Raw genomic sequence first — 20,746 nt, 5'->3', positions numbered from 1 at the left:
GAGAGGAGCATCTCATGACGTTATTGCTGGACTGAGAGCGAGAGCTGAACACGGAGTTTCTAGAAGCTCCAGAATAATTGGGTATTTATCTAGGAAACATTTTACCCACTTCTCGGTGTCCGGCTTTACCCCTCCCATCCAGGTCCCAGCATCAGAAGCGCCCATGGATTAGATGTCAGCATTCTGACATCAATCCTGACGCGCGCCGCCAGACTATTAACCACAGTCTGAGTCCGCCATCCGCCAGACTACATTTCCCAGAAGGGAGGAGAGAACTCTCGGGTTCCGACGGATGCTGGCAAGGACCACACTACCTCTGAGCAGGCGCAGTGGGAGGTGTCTATTTTCATCCTTTTCCACTTAGGCGGAGGTTGGGGAAAGTTGCCAGCCTGGGGGGTGAGTATTTGTGGGGAGCGTTCTGGCTGAGAGACGGCTCCGGAGCTGGGAGAGGGAGAAATGGAACCCAAGGACCCAGGCTTCTAATTCTGCCCCGAGGCTGTCTGGTCCATGACTGAGCTAGTCCCTTGAGCCCCACTTTTTTCTCTAGTGATAACGGGGGTGGACTGCGTCCCTGAGAACCAGCTGTAGACAGCATTGATTAAGCACCTGTTGTGTGCCCGAAAGAAAAATGTAAAGAACCCAATAGTAAGCGTTGATTAGAGCCTCTGAAAAAAGCAAAAAGAGGCCCTGCCCTCCCTCACCATCTCTGTGGGACTATGGGGACATAGATGTGACACCTTACTGAGGTAAGTTATGGGTAAAAAAGAGCGGTGGAGTTCTTGGAGTCAGGAGGGATGGAGATTCAAGGCTTCGCTTTTACTCGTTTTTGTGAGCGTGAAAGATAAAGCTAACCCTTTATAAAGACCTTAAAAGATGAAAGTTCAGATTTACGGCGTGGGACCAGGCGTGTAGGTTAGGGAGTGCGATAACGGAAGGGAGGGATCCCTGGGTGGGGGAGGGTAAGGAATAGCCCCGCAAGTGAAACACACCAGAAGTAGAGTCTGCAGGGACGGGGAAGAGACTTTCAGCCACATTGTAACAGGAGCCGCGGCAGAGATTGTTAGAAAACCGCAAGGGAGGCCTTGGCATCCTTGTTCTCTGACAGGGAAACTGAACAGTTCCGTCAGGAGAGAAATGTACATTGTGTCAGCCCTGACACAATGCTGGTTGGTTTAGCCGCGTGTGTATGTGTGTACATGTCTGTGTGTGTGTACATGGACATGTATGTGTATGAGGGGGTGTGGATGGATACAAGTAGAGTACGGGAGATACATGTGTTTTGTGTAGGTATATGTGTGTGTGCATGTAGATGTAGGTGGTATTTCAATGTATGTGTATAATGTGTGTCTCTATTTGTGTGTACAGATGGATGTAACTATTTCATAAGTATGTGGATATATGTGGGTCTGTGCCTATAGGTATTATAGTGTGTTATAGATATGTGTGTGTGTGGTCCACAGATGGATAGATATTTGTACGTATATATATACATATTTGTATGCATGAAGAGTTTATAGATATATATGGGGGTAAGGAGTGGTGGATGTTTATATATGTGTATGTATATGTTAGGTATATATAGATACATGTATGTGTAGGTCCTGATGGCTTATATGTGTAAGTGTAAATGTGTGAATGTATGCATGCATGGGCATGCATGTAGATACATGTAAATGTTTGTGTACATGTATTAATGTGGGGATGGTATATGTATGTCTATGCATATGTGTGACATTGCTTGTATTCATGCATGTATTTGTGCATGCATGTGGTTATATATTGTATTCTGCGTAAATGTGTGAGGGTAGGTATGTATGGGTATAAATGTGTATACAGATATATGAAAGAGGAGTACAGATGGATAAATATATGTGTATATGTCTACATGTAGATGTATAAATGTTGTATACCTGTGTCATGCATGTAGATGTATGTAAGTGCATTTTGATATGTGTGTATAAAATCTGCATGTGTGTGCATATAGTATATACAGATATGTGGGGGATGAGGATGGGTATGTAATTGTATTATACATATGTGTTTATAGATATATTCATGTGTGTGGAGGGGTGCAGATAGGTGTTTATATGTGTATGTATGCATGTAAGTTTAAGTGTGTATATAGGTGTGTGTGTGTGTGTGTGTGTGTGTGAGTGTGTGAGTATGCATTCAGGTCTGTGTAAATGTCTATATAGATATATGTGTTGGATGCCTGTGGAGATATAGTTGCATGTATATGTGTAATAAATATGTCCATGCTTGCAGCCTGCTTGGGAGAAGGGGACACAGTGAAAGGGGAAAAAAGAATAAGGTACAAAATGGACAGTAGAGAACAAAAGAATAACTTACAGGACGCACAGAAAAGATGTGCATTCATATTGTTATGTCTTCTGTTATTATATTTGCTTTCTTAAAATGGAAATTTATTGTTACATATTTTGAATCCTTCCTAATGTTTTGCTGGACACATGACAGTTAACGACCTTAAAAGTTTTGTAAAGTATTCAACATTATTATTTTATTTAATTCTCACAGTCCTCTCAGTCCTGAGAGGTAGATGCTATTATTCTCCTCCCCATTTTTCAGATGAGTTAAGAGGGAAGGGAATAAATATATATGGAGTGTCTACTTTATTCTAGACATTGTATTAAGTGCTTTTTAGAAATATTATCTAATTTAATCTTCACAACAACTCTGAGAAATGGATGTCCTTGTTATGCCCATTTTTAAGATGAACTAAAGGCAAGTAAGTATATGGGTGCTACTATGTCTGGGCCAAGTGCTTTTTACAAATATTCTTCCATTCACAATGACACTTAGCTAGGAGCTATGATTATCTTCATGTTACAGTTGAATGTAACATGCCCTCCTGGCAGTTACAATTACTAGTCTGTCCTAGGCCCAACAGAGTACTTTTGACCACTGACCTTTACAGTGTGAACTCTACCTGGCTCGCCTCCTCTGAGGCCTTCAAAGGTCTCTGGCCATGATCTCTTGAATCTATAGTTTAATAACCGGTAGCGTGCTCAAGAACAGCCATGTGTAATCTTAAAAGCCTTTATTATACCTACTCACATAATGCCATGACTGATGCCCTGACTTGTTGGTTCCCGAGTGAACACCTGGTCAGAAGACCCACATGTTCACTACCAAAATACTTACCTCTTTTGGCTATCCATCTCAGCTTGGCCACCCAGGCTAGGGAACCAGGTGAAAGAGCGCCAGGTTAAAGAGAGCAACTGCTGTGTGCAGTGGGCTTATATAGGGCCTGTGAGGTCACACACATAGCCAATCAGTGAGAGAGTCACCCATTAGGAAGCTATCTCAATGTGGCCAAGATCCCACCTACAAGGCAGTCCTAATATCCACAGAAATTACTTCCGGGCCTCAATCTCTTGTTGCACCGTGTCCGCCCATTTAAAGGGTCCTTACAGTTGAAGAAACTGAGGCAAGTAGGGTTAAGTGACTTGCCTCAGGGTCATCCAGCTATTAATTATCTGGGGCTGGATTTGAACTTAGGTCTTCCTGCCTCCAGGCCTGGTGCTCACATACCTGCCTGGGGAAGGAATATAGATAAGAGTTCTTCCAATCTAGCCTTCTCATTGCTTAGGCCTGGAAAAGTAATGTGACTTGGCCAGGCTCACAGAGCTAGTGAATGACAGATCCTACTAAGATAGGATTTGGAGTCAGTTCTTCCAGAGTTTTTACTTTTCTCTTTCTCTTTCTGCTCCCTTTGTCTTTTTTCCTTTACTCATTTCTTTTACTTGTCCTCTTTTTAAAATATTTTTAACTTTTCTCTCTGTGTTCTTTTCTTCTAATTCTTTTCCTTTGTTCTCTTTTTCTATCCCCCTTTTATCATTTTCTTTTCTCTCTTCTATCAAAGTATTTATTGTATGTGTATGTGTACATATAACTAAAGATCTCAATATGAGTAGAGGCTTTGTTTGCTGGCTTAGCTAATCAGTTCTTTTAGGCATCAAAGGGCATTTGTGTGCAGGTTCTCAAGTTGGAAAGTGATGTTTCTTATCCCAGCACCTTTTGGCAAAATCTCCACAGTCTGAAGCACGAGAATTCTTGCTCAGCTGGTAATGACTTTTGGTACTGGTAGCAGGCCACCCTGTGTAAGAGATCTTAGTAAGTCTTAGCCATGGCCTTGGAATATTTTCTGGGATTGTAAGGAATCTCCATGAACGTCAAACAGGTCCCTTTGTATAACCCTGTACTGAGAACATGAGGATGAGACACTGAGAAGCACAGGAAGAGCAGGCCATTTTTCCTTGTGCTTGATTTAAGGGCTTCCTTTGAGCCTTGATGTGTGTTTCACCCTGGAAACCTGGCCATTTCCCTGAACAAAACCAGATGGCTTAAAGGAATGAAGGAACTACTCCCCTATGGTGACCCATAGCTGGGAAGTTGTTGTGTCCAGGGTGGGTAATATGTGAAACAGGGAAACTGAGGACTTCTCTGAATAATAGCCTTGGGTAATTCAAGACTCAGAGCCTAGGCTCAGTTTAATCTTTAGGCTCTGGGAGAGTAGCAAAGACTTGCTCCTCCAGCAGGAAACATTTAAGAGATAACCCCTTGACCTTTACTCAACTGCATAGAGAAAAACCTAATTTTTTAATGGCCTAAGAAGCCTCTAACCTGGCCATCCCTATCTGATTGATTGAGAAAAGCTGGAAACAGACCCAATCCCTTAGTTATTAGCTCAGTAATGTAGAAACCTTTAATTTAACCCCACTTTCTTAATTGATTATTTATCTTTGAAGCAAGATGGACCCCTTTTTCTTAATAACATTTTGAAATATTTATTGCTTAACCAAGACTCTGGTACCACAAAAAGCCCACCTGTATTCCAAAGACAAATAAGGAATAGAGATCGAGTTGGTCAATGATTTTAAAAGAATTAACATGAGATGTATGAGCAAATAAAGTGTCTGTAAACCTTGATTATATAACTATGGTCATTACTTCTATAAAAGTGGCTTTCCAAGTTCCAGACTTTCTGGTGAAAAGATTGCCCCACTTCTCCTGAGAATTGAAATAAAGAAACTTTTTGTTTTGTATCATGCCTTTGAGCAATTTGAGTTAGGATCTTTATTATTATTACATCGTCATATATCACACAATAAACTTGGCACAGGGCCTTCTTTGTTCTCAGCCTATATGAACCTCACATAGGGGTAGACATTTAGGAGTTTCACCCAGGAAGGGATGCCTTGCCTGGGATTTTTCCCCTCTTCAGGGTGCATTCTGACTGGCTCCCTCAGAAAACTCAGGAGTTGCTGTTTCCCAAATTAGTGATGATGAATGTTACCTGTTTATTTTTGTTATTACTGTGATAATGAGGCTTAATGTTGGGGTCCTCAGCTGGTACAAAACTTGATGGAGGTTGAGATCCCTTTAAGATAACTTTCTGATTCCCCAACCCCCATGGCTGACCTTTGATTCACAGTCCTGATCAAAAAGCACCCTTTTGAATTCCAGTGATATCAGGGCCCAGCCCCACCGGATCTGAGCTGGCTTGGGTCTTCCCAGTCCCCACTATCTGCTCAGGTTTCCCCAAACCCCACTAACAGTTTCTTCCTTATCTGAAAGCCCTTCAGGAGCTTGGGACTCTACCCACAAGCCCCCTTTTAGGTATAAAAGAGCCAAGCTGGAGCTCTCTCTTTGCAGGAGCCCTTCCCCCAACATAGTATCCTTCCGGCCATATAAGGGTTCCTGCCAGCCCAGGGATCACCTTTGGCCCTGGTGTCTTTCTACCTTAAACTTTACTTCTTTTTTTTTTTTTTTGTAAATTTTTTTGGTTAATTTTTATAATTATAACATTTTCTTTGACAGTACATATGCATAGGTAATTTTTTTTTTTTTTTACAGCATTATCCCTTGTACTCCCTTCTGTTCCGAATTTTCCCCCTCCTTCCCTCTACCCCCTCCCCTAGATGGCAGGCATTCCCATACATATTAAATATGTATCCTAGGTACAATATATATGTTCAGAACCGAATTTTGTTGTTGTTGTTGCAAAGGAAGGATTGTATTCGGAAGGTAAAAATAATCTGGGAAGAAAAACAAAACAAAACAAAACAAAAAACAATGCTCACAGTTTATACTCATTTCCCAGTTAAACTTTACTTCTAAATCCTACAATAAACCTTTTTATCAATCTAGGTTTTCGGGCCTATAAATTCATTTACAGGGGACACTGCGCCGTCATGGGACTATCTTACTATCTTTGTGCCGACCAAAACAGGGTTCCCCCTTATCTATCTCTCATCATGCTGACACTAGTGGAGGTCTGAGCACTTACCCACAGTTATCGTCACCTTTACAACCTTTGGACATCTCCGGATATGCCAGAGTAGACAGACACCACAATGCAGTTAAGAAGCTTTATTGCTTGGTTACATCGTCCTGTCTTTCTCTCTCTGTAGTCCTGTACTTATATCCTTCTCTTCTGCTCTTGCCCACATGCACCAGCAACAAGTATGAGTATAGTATAGCTTGTGTGTCTCGGAGCCCAACCCTTGTGATGATGGAGGTTATCTCTATCTGGTACATGCTCAATGCCTGCTCTGACCTGTCGACAGAACGTACTCCAGACCTGTAATCAGCCAGGAAAAACACACACCCGAGAACCTCAGCATCAGTTCCCAAGAGTGTGTTGACCAAAAACTAACCAGCTATATAGACCACAAGGTCAGGCTGCACAAGATTTGTTTTCACACATACTTGTTGCTTACACAAATGGGGCATTGCATGCAGGGTACACATTGATAAGATTAATGCAGACTCTTGTTATCCTGTTCCCTAGCAGTTTAAGTTTTGGGGTTTCCTTTAGTAGGGAACCAAATGATAAGGTCTAGATTTAGGGAACCAAAATGAGATTAGAGTTTCAGGTGGTCAGGGAGTTAAATGATAGGGTCTAGTGTCAGGTTTGGGGTTCAGGGAACCAAATGAAGAGGTTTAGCTCCCCTACACCCTTTTGGGTTTTGGCGCAAGGGTAGGGAGTTTTAGGGAATCCCCTTCTGGCACGCAGAGTTTCTCTGCAAAGGAATTTACAGACTGAAAACCTAGATTGATAAAAGATATATTATTGGGAGGGCAGCTAGGTGGTGCAGTGGATAGAGCACCAACCTTGAATTCAGGAGGTCCCAAGTTCAAATGTGATTTTAGACACTTCCTAGCTGTGTGATCCTGGGCAAGTCACTTAACCCCAGCCTCAGAGGAAAAAAAAAAAAAAAAAGATGTATTATAGGTATTGGGAAGTAAGGTTAGAAATCCTGACAAAGAGGCATAAAGTCTGGTTAGAGAAATAGGTGAGGATGAGGAGAGGATAACACTGGAAAAAAATATCCAGTGGGCAGAGGCTCCTTGGCATAGCATGGCATGTTTGGAACCTCTGCAAAGAGAGCATTTTTAGATTGGCTCTTTTATAATAAGAGCTTTAGCTACAACCTGATGGGGGCTAATGGGTAGAGTTCTACAAGTTGGATTTCAGCTTGGAATGGAATTTGAATAGAATTCAATGAGTTTCAGGACTGAACCGACCCCACCTAGATAACAGAATGAAACTATTTGTCCCACTATTAGTGGGGTCCCTCACTGAGGCAGAGTTGAAGGAGATTTTCTCCTTCAAGGATTTTTAGAGTTTTGGGGAGCCCTTCTTCAGTAATGCTGCCTGTTAAATTGTCTATTATTTTTCTTTTACAAGTTTCCTCTTCCGCAAAATGCTTTGTAAGCCTGAAAGTGATCTGTAAAAGCTTATGCCTTCTTCAAATCAAGGTTCTGAGCAGTAATCAACTTGTACTTAACCCCTTTAAGTCTGTGCCAATTGAATGCAAATTCTGAACCTAGATTAACCTTATACCATGAGAAGCAAGAATCCATTCTAAGATAACTCTTCCATCTTTCTAGGGTAGACAAACCTTGGAAAAAGTCAGAATCTCAAGGAAACAGTGGAGAAGGAATGATTTTGGGGGGCCATGACCTTCAAGAGAAAGGTAAGAAGTACAGACATGTCTAGGTTGGAAGAGTCTAGGGAAGAACAACCTTGCCAGACGTAACTTGTCTCCTGGTGCCCCTTGTGTCACGTCCATTTGCTGGACATGTCCATCTGGCTGTCCCAAAAAAAACATGTCCAAAATAGAACTCACCTTCTCCTGTTCCCCACCTGCCATTCTTCCAGACTTCCTGTTTCTTTGTGATGAGAGTTAGGGAAGGGGAACCCCCTTTTGGGTTGGCGCAGAGATAGTCGCATGATGGCGCAGAGTCCTCTTTAAAAGGAATTTACAGGCCCAAAAACCTAGATTGATAAAAAGGTTTATTGTAGGGATTTGGAAGTAAAGTTAAAGGTAGAAAGATGCCAGGGCCAGAGGTGGTCCCTGGGCAGGCAGGAACCCTTACATGGCGGGAAGGATACCATGTTTGGAGGGAAGGGCTTCTGCAAAGAGAGAGCTCCAGTTTGGCTCTTTTATACCTAAAGGGACTTGTGGGTGGTTTCCCCAAGTTGGCTCAGATCCAGTGGGGGCTGGGACAGGCTCCATGACCAAGATTTGTAAATCAAAGGAGGTTGGGAAAACCCAAGTTAGCTCAGATCCTGTGGGGGATGGGGAAAGCCCACTGACCAGGATTTGTAAATCAAAGGTCTGCCAAGGGGGGGGTTCTTAAAGGGACTTCAACCCCCATCATTTTCAGGGAGCCATCTTTCTTCCAGTCACTGGAATCTTGGAATTCCAACCTTGGAATCATCTCCTTCACACCCAGCTCCACTCCCATAGTGTCCATTGACTCACCAAGTCTTCTTAGTTCTAATATTCTTTGCTGAGATGGAATGGATAAATGCATTGAGTAGTCAATTTCCAAATAGTTTACAAACAGGTTTGCCTTTCAAGACCTACTCAACTTTCAGATGGTAATAATAAACTAAAATAAAGTTGGTTTCTTCTTGTTGTGGCCAGCACAATACAAATGGGCTAGTGGTGATTGAAAAGACGGAGACAGGGTTGCTAATAATTCAACAGAGCTGTTTATTGAGAGAAATTATGTTACTTATATATCTTACTATGAAAAATATTATTTTGTAATTAACTCTGGTTTCTGTTTTCCATGATCTAACTTTGAAACTTGTTAGTTTCTAGGGACTCAATCTTATTTAAAGTTCACAGTGCCCCAGTAATTGTGCCAGGACTTTATGTTTTCCCATGATTTCAAGTTTAAATGCATTCTTGATTAATCTTAGGAGGAGGGAAACTTCCCAGTTACTGAAGTTTCTAGCTTCCTGGGAGTTCTTTACATCTCCCTCTTTTTGTGTTTATTGAAGTGCTCTCAGGTCTTGAAGTCTGGCTAAGATTCTGCCTGAGGATATTCTCTACAATCCTTTTTGATTATGCTCAGAAAACACCCTTCCAGAGTAGGTCCACAGATACATATAAATACATATTTACATATAAATAAAATTACAGTAAATGCTCTGAGTTTAATTTCATGCCCAGTGGCACTGAATGTTCCTTGTGCTCTCTTCATCCAATCAGCAATTGTTTGGGCAGTCTGGTCAGGTTCTAGATTTTCATGTGATTCTTTATACATATCAGCAATTTTTGAAGATCTTCAATAACCAATGTAACATTTGAGTTTCTCCATAATCCATTAAGATGATTTCTAATTTTTTTTTCATTCCCACTCTGACTCATTGTATTCCTTATTAATCATACAGAAAGTAGTAAATCTGTAATCACACACAATTTTTGTCTTATCCTCAATATTTCCACTTCTTGTTCTGTTTCAAGGATATCCTCCCTTAATTGATTTATAGCTTCATAAAACTCCTTATTAATTTTATTCTGCATAGCCAACCCGTTAGAAAAATTTAGAATTAGTTCATGCAAATAATTAGCTTGAACAACTTGATTTTGAACAGTTGTTATGATGGGGAGTGAGAATGGAGTGTAAGAGCTCCCCTAACAGCAATGGGATCCCCTTGGCCAGTGGCAGGTTTTGCCAAAGAATTTGCAAATCCCAATGAATACAGGTATGAGATTTGTGGGGAAGAATGGGATTATTTGCACTAAGAAGCCAGCTTGCTAGGAAGACAGACTTCTTAGTGGGCAAGGTCCTGTCAGGACTATAACACTGAGAAGAAAATATTTTCAGCAGTGGTCATAATCCTGTTAGGACTTCTGCAAAGATTCGTAGTTCAGAATTGTCTTTTGTTAACCATCTGAATCTTGGGGCTTCAATTCAATTCAAAATTGAATGAGATTACTTAACTGGGAGTTTGAGCCACTCAATGTTGACTATACCCCAGATCTAGATTTCCAATTGAAAAGAGATTACTTATTTTGGGAGTTTCCCTTATAGACAGAAGAGTCTAGGAGAGTTTGAGGCTCAGGAATTCCTCCCCTCCCCCTCCAAGGGAGACCAAGTTTCAGGGTCCCCCGAAAGGTTAAAGGGGGACATAATTTACATCAGTTACAAACATAGCAATTGAGTCACTGGAAGATAAAATAGAAATTAATACAATTATATCAAATGAAATACATCTTTTCTTTCTGCTTTTGCTGAGTATATGTTCAATGTTCTCCAAGAAATGATCTGCTGGAGTGTGATACAATTATCACTCTGTATAGGTAACATATTAAATAAATTCTTCATAATAACAAACATAATACTGATATTAACTTTACTACTTCCTTATTTTTTTATTTTTAACTTTACTACTTCCTATGCATTCAGAAACCTTGCATTCCCTGCAAGTAAAATTATAAACTCCTTCTATCTTTGTTATTGTCATTTGGCCAATTTCTCCCTACATGAAAGCATAATCATTCCCCAAACATGCTTGCACAGTAGCATTATATAATATATTCTTATTTCTCTTCTGAAAACATCCCTCTATAGGAGTGAAAGGTAATGTGATTTTCCAAACCTGATCATTCCCCTTATGATTATTTGCCCACCAATTTGGTTTGGGGTGGCCTCCATGCATATGGCGATTATGAGCCAGGCCACATAAGTCTGATTCCAGATTGTGTGACGAAAGTCTTTGCTCTGTTCTGCAGTCCAGAAACACAGGCTCAGCTTCTTCAGAGTCCCATAGGTCCCGATCCAGACAGGATGATATATGGATTCCCCAATTGGGAGTTTCATAGTTCTGTCCCAATATACACATAACGGTGGTTGTTAGATTGAGGAAATGTTGTGTGGTTTGTGGTACTACAGACTTAAAGCCTTGTTTACACAATTGGAGGGTTGCAACATTCCTACTGTCCAAAAGCTTGTGAAAAGGGTCATCTCTATAATGAAAATGAAGAAATTGTTATCAGACTACAGCTGTCAAAGCTAGTATTTGTAGTAACACATAGGGGAAGGTCTTTAGTAAATGCAGTAAAATTAAACTTAATTATTGAACTATTTGACTCCCCTCCATGCTTATTAATCCCAAATTCCTTAACTAAATATTGAGATCCATTACCATGCAAGAGAACTCCAGGAATGTGTTCTCCCTATCCAACTACTCTCACCCAAGGTGGGCTTTCTATCATATGCCAAAAGGTTTTGGGTTTTCCTTCTCCCAATTTAAGTTATGCCAGCCCTGAAGCCAGCTGCAGGAACCATGCTGCCTGATCCCCTTTGGCTGTGGTCAGCCTCTACGAGTCTTCTTTTATCTTCATGCTCTGGACAGGGCTGCTACACCTTTCCTGGATCCATGTGTCTTCTCGATGTGAAAATATAAAGAAAACCTCAGCCTGAAATTATTACCCTCCATGTCCCACTGACATCCTTCCACATCACATATTATAATGGGAGGGCCGGGTCTCAGAGCTTGCCCTTTAACCTTTTCTGTTCTTCTTTGTTTGAGGAAAAATTATGTTGTGAAGAAAAAAATTAGTCAGCTGAGGTATGGGACATGTTATTCAGTGTAAGATAATAAATAGTATCTAGTCCTTCAGTCAATATAGTCTATTCTTAGGAGACTTCTCTTCCCTTTTTGTTTAATCAAGAATGACTTTCAGAGTTCTATTCTTACCTCTATTTCACCTGGTTTTGATAAGCAAATTTTTATAATGTTATACAAAGAGAGAATATTAGAAGAGACCTCCTGAGGGCTTTTCTCTTTATATACTTTGTATAAAGTTTCTCCAATGGCTTCCCATTCACTAATATTGATTTGGGGGCTGTCGTGGAATCAAGGCGCATTGTTATAAACATCCTGTAAAAATGCTCTTAACTTATTTTTCTTAGTCCTTACTCTTCTTTTTTAACATGATTAACTGTAAAAGCTTATGATCTTTCCCTTCATGTTTCAATCCTTTAACTATTTGACCTCCCATTGTTTTATGTCTCCTTTTGCTCTGAAAAATGAAAAATGAGCCATGTGGGTGAGCAGCCATGCAGGAGTTTCTCCTCACCATGATTAAGGCCTTTTGTTCTCCAGCTATCCAGGGGGTACTGATACAAATTGTGTCCCCCTTGACTTTTGGGGGGAAGCAATGGGGGTGAACTCTGAAACTCTCCTCTGATAGAGACCCACTCTTCAGGGCAATTAAGTGGTTTCATTCTGTTGGAAATCTTGGCTAAGGACTAGCTGCACACATCATTGAGTTGAAGATTAGCCCAGGACCACTCCCAGTAGCTCAAACTTAACTGGTCTCATTCTCTAACTGAATGAGTTGGAGATCTCAACCTGATATTTCTATTGAGTGGCTTGAAACTTGAAGATAATTACTCTCTTTTCAACTGGAAATCTAAGCCCAGGCCATTGACAACTTTGAAGGAATCCCATTCGATTTTAAATGGAATCCCTAGCCTCAAACCCCTAATAAAAGACAATTTTGAACTCTGAATTTCTGCATAAGTCAAACAAGGAATTTGCTTTGCCAATGGAGCTCTCTTCTTGGCAAGGCTGCCAGGACTCCTGCTCACTGTGAAGATATGTTCTTCTCATTGTTAATCTTTGTTATTTCTCTGATAGGACCTTGTCACAGGAGTCTGTCTTCCTAGAAAAGCTTTCCTTTTGCTTCAGACTTTAGAGTTTGTGAATTCTTTCGCATTGGACCTGCTCTATAGACTACATCATCTAGCTGCCCCTAGGATAACTTTTTTAAAACTTTATTTCATTTTTGTGTTACATTTTGAGTTCTGTGGATCTTCCCCCCCCTTCCTCTCCAACTTGCATTAGCAGATATTCTGTCATCTCACACTAAGATCCTGTGATATTTCAGAATTTCCTGACATTCCAAGATGTTGCTGTGGAATTCACCCAGGAGGAATGGAGCTATTTGGATCCTGGCCAGAAGGACATGTACAGGGATGTGATGCTGGAGAACTATGAGAACTTTGTCTCTCTTGGTAAACTAATTTTTTTTTCAGTCATTAAATCTGCTTTTATTTAGTTCTAAGTACTAGGAACTATGGTAGTCACAAAGAGAAAAAAGGTAAAAACTAGACAGGCCCTGCCCTCATGAAGCATCTGTATTTTCCAGTAGATACCAAATATGTACATGTAAGTACAAAACATGTAATTTCCAAGGGAATGGCAATAGAAGCTAGAGGGGATGAAGAAAAGCCTCATTCTAGAGATGGCAAAATCTCAACTAAGCTGTGAAGGAAAGTAAGGTTGCAAGAGTTGAAGGGCAAAGAGCAGCACATGGCAGAGTTGGGGGAGCATCCGATGGTAACTGCAGAGATGGCAGGGAGAACATCACATGTGAGCCACTGAAAGGTCAGAGAATTCCATTTGTCTATGGCTGTGGGTGGCTGAGGAGCTTGGTTAGTTTTGAGTTTGCTGGACATGTAGGGAGAGTCACACAAATATCTTTTACATGCCTCAGATCTTTGGGCAGTTTGTGAACAGTTATTACTCTTCCCAGACAAAAAGTCCTTCTTTGTCCAGCTGGAAATCAGTAGCTTCATTCTGCAGCCCTGCAGGCTGTCCTTCCATACTCTCTACTCAGCCAGGGTTCAGGTTCTCCATAAAGCCCCACAGAGGAGGACAGACTTCTCCCAACAGACTAGGAATGGGTGAATGTGATCCCATCTGTCCTGTGTCTGCACCAAAGGCTCTATCCCTTCCCTTACATTTGCTGAGGGAAACTTCCTTGATGGGTCATTGATGCTTCTCCACTGACATTTCCAGACCTGCCCCTTTTCTGTAGGGAGAGACCAGGACTGTGTTCTCAGCACTTTCTACTTATTTCTCCTTGAGCAGGGCTTCCAAGAACTAAACCAACTGTGATTTCTCGTCTGGAGAGACATGAAGCCCCCTGGCTATCAGGGGAAGAAGATCCCAGATGCATTTTTGAGGGTGAGTAATAACCAGGTGGATAGGGGTGCAGTCTCCCGAGTGCCAGCCCTGGACTGAAGGAGCCTCAGGGTTCTGAGTTCGTCTGATCTCAGACACTTCCCTGCAGTGAGACCCTGGAAAGGTCCCTTAACCTTGTGGGACTCATCTGTGACATGATGTAGAGAAGGAAATGGCAAACTCCTCTGACATATGAATCTCTGCCCAGAAATCCCTCAGAGGGGCTTACAAAGGGTCAGATGCAGCTGCAAACCCCTGACCCAGAAATCTAGTCAGGGGCAGCAGGACTCACTGCCCACAGGAGCTTGGCTGGGTCATTAGAGTGAGGTACCTTGGAAATGTTGGGCCTGGAGCTCCCTTTCAAGGTCCGTAGGCCTGAGGAGAGGAGCTGTGGTTGTCCTTCTTGCACTCCTCCTGTAACCTCACCTTTCATGTCAAGAAATGGTTTTCTAGTAAATCTGCCCTGGTATTTCTCTCTAGTCTCATAAAAAGCTGTAATTCTTGTAGACTTCTAACCATATGCAGGATCTCATCCTTTATACATGACTGTTTTCTCTTCTTAAATCCTTAGATTATTTTTTCTCTTTGAACAGTCTTTTATGAGAGATAAAGGGAAAAGAATTTTCAAGTATAATTAAGTCTGACCTCTATTTAAGAAAAAAAAATTGTTTTCATCTCGCTCCATATGTGTCCCATTCTTTTCATTGAGAGACACTATAAAGATGACATCTAAATTCATATCCACTTCTTCCTTGACCTATCCAATCTTGGATATATAAAATCAGTTTTCTATTTGCCCGACTTCATGGAAATTTACCTTTAAAATCATTACTGACTTTAATAATTATTATTATTAATATCTGGGTAGCAGGTTTAGTAATGTTTTACCAGAATTGAGATGAATTGTGTCTGTATTATTACCATTTTACAGATTAGGGCTGTGAAAATCCATAACATTTTAAGTTATTTGTGGCCACCTCCCTAAAAAGTGTCACAATTGGTATTCACACTTTGACTTTCTATCTCATCAAATTTAGAGAATTTCCTAGAACATGGGAACATAGGACATGAAAGCAGGCTCTAAGGGTCTGATGTATTACCAAGTACAAAGCACACCAGCTTCCTAGTTAGCAGACCTGTATTCAGGGACTGCCTCTAACACTTACTAATGTGACATTGGACTATTCACTTCACCTTTCAATGCTCCTTTTCTATTGAGGACTTGAGTCCTGTGCATTACTTTGTGACCCTGTTTGGGGTTTTCTTGATGGAGATCCTGGAATGGTGTACCATTTCCTTCTCCAGCTCATGTGGCATATGGGGAAACTGAGACCAACAGGATTAAGTGAGGATTAAGGGACTCTGGTCCCTCAGCTGGAAAGTGTCTGAGACCAAATTTGAACTCAGGAAGATGAGTTCTTGCCTGGAGCCTCAATGCTCTGTGCACTATGGAAGGGACATCTGACTTTTCAGTGTTCTCACTAGTTTTGAAGCTATAGCTTTTAGAGAAGGTGGAAATCTAGAGAATTTCTTCATAAAATCAAAGCTTCAATCACTATCTCTTTTTCAGTGTTATCAGAGATCAATTTTAAATATAACTCTCTATGGTTTGAAAATTATTATTTTCATTTCTGAAAATTTAAATGTTTTAGAGGTCACAAGCAGTTGTTACTTTCCCCTCAGCTCTTTTTGGCTTTAGTTCCTTTGTGACCATGATTCTTCTACTTTGTCCAAATTTTTCAACCTTTTTCCTCATGAGAAAGACTGAATGGACTCTAAAGTCGTTTTTTTTCCCACACAACCATGAGTAATGGGTGGTGAGTGATACTTTGCTGTGTTTCTTTTAGATTCCCCTGTTGAGAAAACAGAATGTGAAACCAAGGACTCAGCTTCAGCTCCAGAGCAATGCATTTCCACAAGAAAGCTATTCACAAAGAGACTCAAAATGTATGGTTTCTGGGATTCCCAATTGGGAGAAATTTGGAATTATGACACTGGATTAGAAAGGCAGACAAATAGCCTGGAAAGACAACTAATAGTGAAGAATAAAAACATGTCTCACAAGTTCAGTGTTCCATATTTTTTCCAATTTGGAAAAAAACTCAGTTCAGTTCCTCTTCCAAAACAAAAAGTTTCTGCAGGAAAATATTTTCATAATTGTTTTAGAGTTGGAAAGGGCTTCAAATGGTATACACACTTAATTAAACATAAAAGAATTTCCATGGTCAAGAAACTGTATAAGTTTAATACGTACAAGAATTCTTTCAGTTACCCCTCAAAACTTAATCATTACCATAGAGTATTTTCTGAAGGAGAATCTCATAGAGTCAATGAATGTCTCAGAAGCCTTCATATCAATTCATGCCTTATTGAACATGGAGGAATTTGTAGTGGAGAGAAATGTCATCAACTTGGGGAATGTGGGAAGACTTCCAGCTACAATCCATATCATACTATTCATCTGAAAAATCTTCAGGAAGAAAAGCCTTTTAAACAAAGTAACAAAGGTAGGAAAGCTTTTCACCAGAGGCAATATCTTGGTCAACATAAGAGAATTCCTACTGAAGAGAAACCTTATAAATGTACTGAATGTGGGAAAGCCTTTAGGCAAAATAAAAATCTTAAATCACATAAGAAAAATCATACTGCAGAGAAACCTTATAAATGTAATGAGTGTGGAAAAGTCTTCAAGCTTAAAGGAAACCTTAATTCACATAAGAGAATTCATACTGGAGAAAAACCTTATAAATGTACTGAATGTGGAAAAGCCTTCAGGCAAAATAGAAGTCTTAAATCACATAAGAAAAATCATACTGAAGAGAAACCTTATAAATGTAATGAGTGTGGAAAAGTCTTCAAGCTTAAAGGAAACCTTAATTCACATAAGAGTATTCATACTGGAGAAAAACCCTATAAATGTAATGATTGTGGAAAAGCCTTCAGGCAGAATAGAAGCCTTAATTCACATAAGAAAAATCATACTGAAGAGAAACCTTATAAATGTAGCGACTGTGGAAAAGCCTTCACCCTTAAAGGAAACCTTAATTCACATAGGAGTATTCATACTGGAGAAAAACCTTATGAATGTAATGAGTGTGGAAAAACCTTCAGGGATAAGGGATACCTTAATAGACATAAGAAAATTCATACTGGAGTGAAACCATACAAATGCAGTGAATGTGGAAAAGCTTTCAACTGTAAGAGAGACCTTGTTGTACATGAACGAATTCATACTGGGGAGAAACCCTATAAGTGTATGGAATGTGGAAAAGCTTTCAGGCAGAAGGGAAGCCTTATTTCACATAATAAAATTCATACTGGAGAGAAACCATTTAAATGTAATTTATGTGAAAAAGCCTTCAGTTTTAAGGACCACCTTACTAGACATAAAAGTATACATACTGGAGTGAAGCCCTACATATGTAAGGAATGTGGAAAAGCCTTTCGCTCTAATGAAGGCATAAACAGACATAAGATAATTCATACTGAAGAGAAACGCTATAAATGTAATGAATGTGGAAAAGGCTTCAACTTTAAAATAGGCCTTTCTTTACATGAGGCAATTCATACTGGGGAGAAACCTTATAAATGTAATGAATGTGGAAAAGTCTTCAGGCATAAGGGACATCTTAGGAAACATGAGAGAATTCATACTGGTGAGAAACCCTATAAATGTAGTGAGTGTGGAAAAATCTTTGCTCTTAAGGAATACCTTAATAAACATAAGAAAATTCATACTGCAGTAAAATCCTATAAATGTAATGAATGTGAAAAAGTCTTCAGCCTTAAGCATCACCTTAATATACATAAAAAAATTCATACTGGAGTGAAACCCCATAAATGTAATGAATGTGGAAAAGCCTTCATGCGTAAGGGACACCTTAATAAACATAAGAAAATTCATACAGGATTGAAACCCTATACATGTAATGAATGTGGAAAAGCTTTTAGTTGTAATGAAGGACTTAATACACATAAGAAAATTCATACTGGTGTGAAACCCTATCAGTGTAATGATTGTGGAAAAGCCTTTGGCCTTAAGGGATACCTTAATAAACATAAAAGTCTTCATACTGGAGAGAAATCCTTTGAATGTCCTGATGTTGGAGAAGTCTGGAGTTGAAGACCAATCTTCACCAAATAAAAAATGAGAACCGTATTTATATGTAATAAATGTTGGAAAACTTTTTTGTACAGCTCAAACCTTAAAAAAAATCAGATGTTTCATAATGGAAGAAGTCATCTACATGTAAAAAATGTGAGAATGTTTTCAACCAACAGAAATACTTAAGGGATCCCAGTAGAAGTCTTACTGGACATGACGTTTTAAAATGCTGTTTATTTTACATGAAAATAACTTCACAGGATCAAGCTAATGTAACACATTAGGCAGTCCTACTGATTAAACAGTTGCATTTTGGGGAACAAAATATTTTGTACCCGGGGACATGGAGAAGCAAAAGACTGAACTTATGGAATGGAGTGAGATATTAAAACTATCTCGCCTTACTTAATTTAAAGATGCTAACTAGACAATCTCAGATATTGGACATAATATGGATTACCAAATTAAGTAAAGTCTAACTTCACATCAATCTGTGCAACCAAGATCGGATGGGTTTATTTTTCTTTTTCATTCTAATAATGGGGACCAAATGAACTCAATAATAATAGCCATTATTTATGATGTGGACTTTTAACAATCTCAGTCTCTGTATCATTCAATGTTTTCTCTTCCCTCTCCTCTCCCTCCCACTCTCCTAGATATTTCTTATTCCCTGATTTTCTTGTAACCCTCTCCTTAAATCACTTCCACTTTCTTTTGGTTTTATCCTGTTATGCTCTGGAATATTTCATATCATCTGTGGTAGATTGAGAACTCACTGACACAGGACCTGGCTCACTTTCATATTTGTACTGTCAACTTTAGGCATGGTTTCTTCCTCATAGAATTTAATAAAGATATACTGATGTTTTGATGGCTTTTCCAGACTCCATATTATATTTCCAGACCTTGAATGCTGCTTCTGATTCTCTACTTTCCTAATTCATCTTCTCTTAGACTTGGCCATCTCAGAGAACTCTGATATCACAAAATCACAAAACCTCATTGTTAGAAGGGACTTCAGCATATATCCCATTTATGACATATGCAGTAAGTGGTCACCAGTCTTAAAGATCTGCAGTTGATGTTTAGTCATTTCCATCTGTTAATACCATCATTTGGAACGTTCTTAGCAAAGATGTTAGCCATGTCCTCCTCTAGCTTCTTTTATAGATGAAAAAACTGAGACAAGCAGGCTTAAGTGACAAGCTTGGGGTCACACAGCTTGAGTAGGCGTCTGAGGCTAGATTTGAACTCAGGAAGATGATTTGCAATCTAGCAGGCCAAAAAATCTGTTATGGAAAAAGCAATCTAAGCAGGGTTCCTGACATGCTAGTGTCTAGCTGCTCCAAGATCAAGTACAAATTCCTCTGCCTGGCAGACAGAAGCCCTACATACTCTTGAATTAACCCAACTCCCCAGGCTTATTAAACATTATTTTTCTTTTTGAGCTCCATATCCTAGGTAAAATGGCTTTCTTCATCTTCCCACATATGACATTCCATTATGTATCTCCAGGAATTTAAATCCTGCCTGAAATGCACTCATTCCACAGGTTCACTTAATGAAAACTCTTTTAATTTAAAGCTCTGTGTCCGATGTCAGGGAGGGTCAAGATCCTCCTGAAGAAGTCCTTGGGTAGACACAAATCTTCAGGGTAGGGATCTAAGACATTCTGGATCTTCTATATTAAGGGGAAAAAAAAACCACGAGTTCTTGTGCAAGGAACTTACTTATGGGGGACGACCTTACCCAAAAGGAAGCTGAAGAGCAAAAAGGAATGTATCAGCCATCCTGAACACCCAACAGAATTGTAGATGGAAAGGAAAGAGTTTAGTTAGCCCTCATAAAGTAAAGGTTTATCAGGAGTTTATTGTTCTACCATCCAGCTCTCCAATTCAAGGAGAAATGAGGGAAATAAAAATGTTTAGTCTGGGGAAAGATGCTGGAAACAGTCAGCCATTTCTTCTCCAGCCTATTTTACAGATGAGAAAACTGAGGCATAGTGGGTGAAGTTGAAGGGGAAGTGAAACTGTTCTCTTTAAAATTGTTACTCTGAAACTGTGTTCCCTTTTGATCTTGGAGTCTGAGGCCCTCCTGGGAAAGCATAGCTCCCCAGTTAAGTGTCGTTATTCAATTAGAAATCTTGGTCCAAAAGCACCCTATTGATCTTCTGGGGATGCCATACCCTTTTATTTCATTTTAAAGTATTTTTTTATTTTATAATTATAACTTTTTTTTTTGACAGAACATATGCCTGGGTAATTTTTTACAACATTATCCCTTGTACTCCCTTCTGTTCCGATTTTTCCTTTCCTTCCATCCACCCCTTCCCCTAG

The 20,746-nt window shown here is 39.8% G+C and overlaps 1 protein-coding gene across 5 annotated transcripts; it reads left to right on the top strand.

Annotated features, from left to right (window-relative positions):
• Positions 1 to 262: 262 nt before the first annotated feature.
• On the top strand, positions 263 to 19,281 carry LOC141554160 (uncharacterized). Of its 5 annotated transcripts, none has more exons than XM_074285770.1 (5): positions 291 to 396; positions 7,918 to 8,003; positions 13,224 to 13,350; positions 14,210 to 14,305; positions 16,150 to 19,281. In XM_074285770.1, exons 2-5 carry the CDS (start codon positions 7,986 to 7,988, stop codon positions 18,423 to 18,425), a joined length of 2,517 nt encoding a protein of 838 aa, XP_074141871.1. In that variant the 5' UTR covers positions 291 to 396; positions 7,918 to 7,985; the 3' UTR covers positions 18,426 to 19,281. The 5 variants fall into 5 exon arrangements, with proteins under 5 accessions (XP_074141875.1, XP_074141871.1, XP_074141872.1 ...); XM_074285771.1 differs by lacking the exon at positions 291 to 396 and adding an exon at positions 399 to 746; XM_074285772.1 differs by lacking the exon at positions 291 to 396 and adding an exon at positions 5,867 to 6,699.
• Positions 19,282 to 20,746: the final 1,465 nt, after the last annotated feature.

This window comes from Sminthopsis crassicaudata, chromosome 2 (genome assembly GCF_048593235.1).
Source record: "Sminthopsis crassicaudata isolate SCR6 chromosome 2, ASM4859323v1, whole genome shotgun sequence".
NCBI lineage: Eukaryota > Metazoa > Chordata > Mammalia > Dasyuromorphia > Dasyuridae > Sminthopsis > Sminthopsis crassicaudata.
Note: the sequence above shows the minus strand (reverse complement) of the source record. Positions and strands in the feature narration are given on the sequence as shown.

Coding starts and splice junctions, on each gene's coding strand:
- LOC141554160 (XM_074285770.1), top strand. Junction 13,351..14,209: donor TGAGAACTTTGTCTCTCTTG/GTAAACTAATTT, acceptor CTCCTTGAGCAG/GGCTTCCAAGAACTAAACCA. Junction 14,306..16,149: donor TCCCAGATGCATTTTTGAGG/GTGAGTAATAAC, acceptor TGTTTCTTTTAG/ATTCCCCTGTTGAGAAAACA.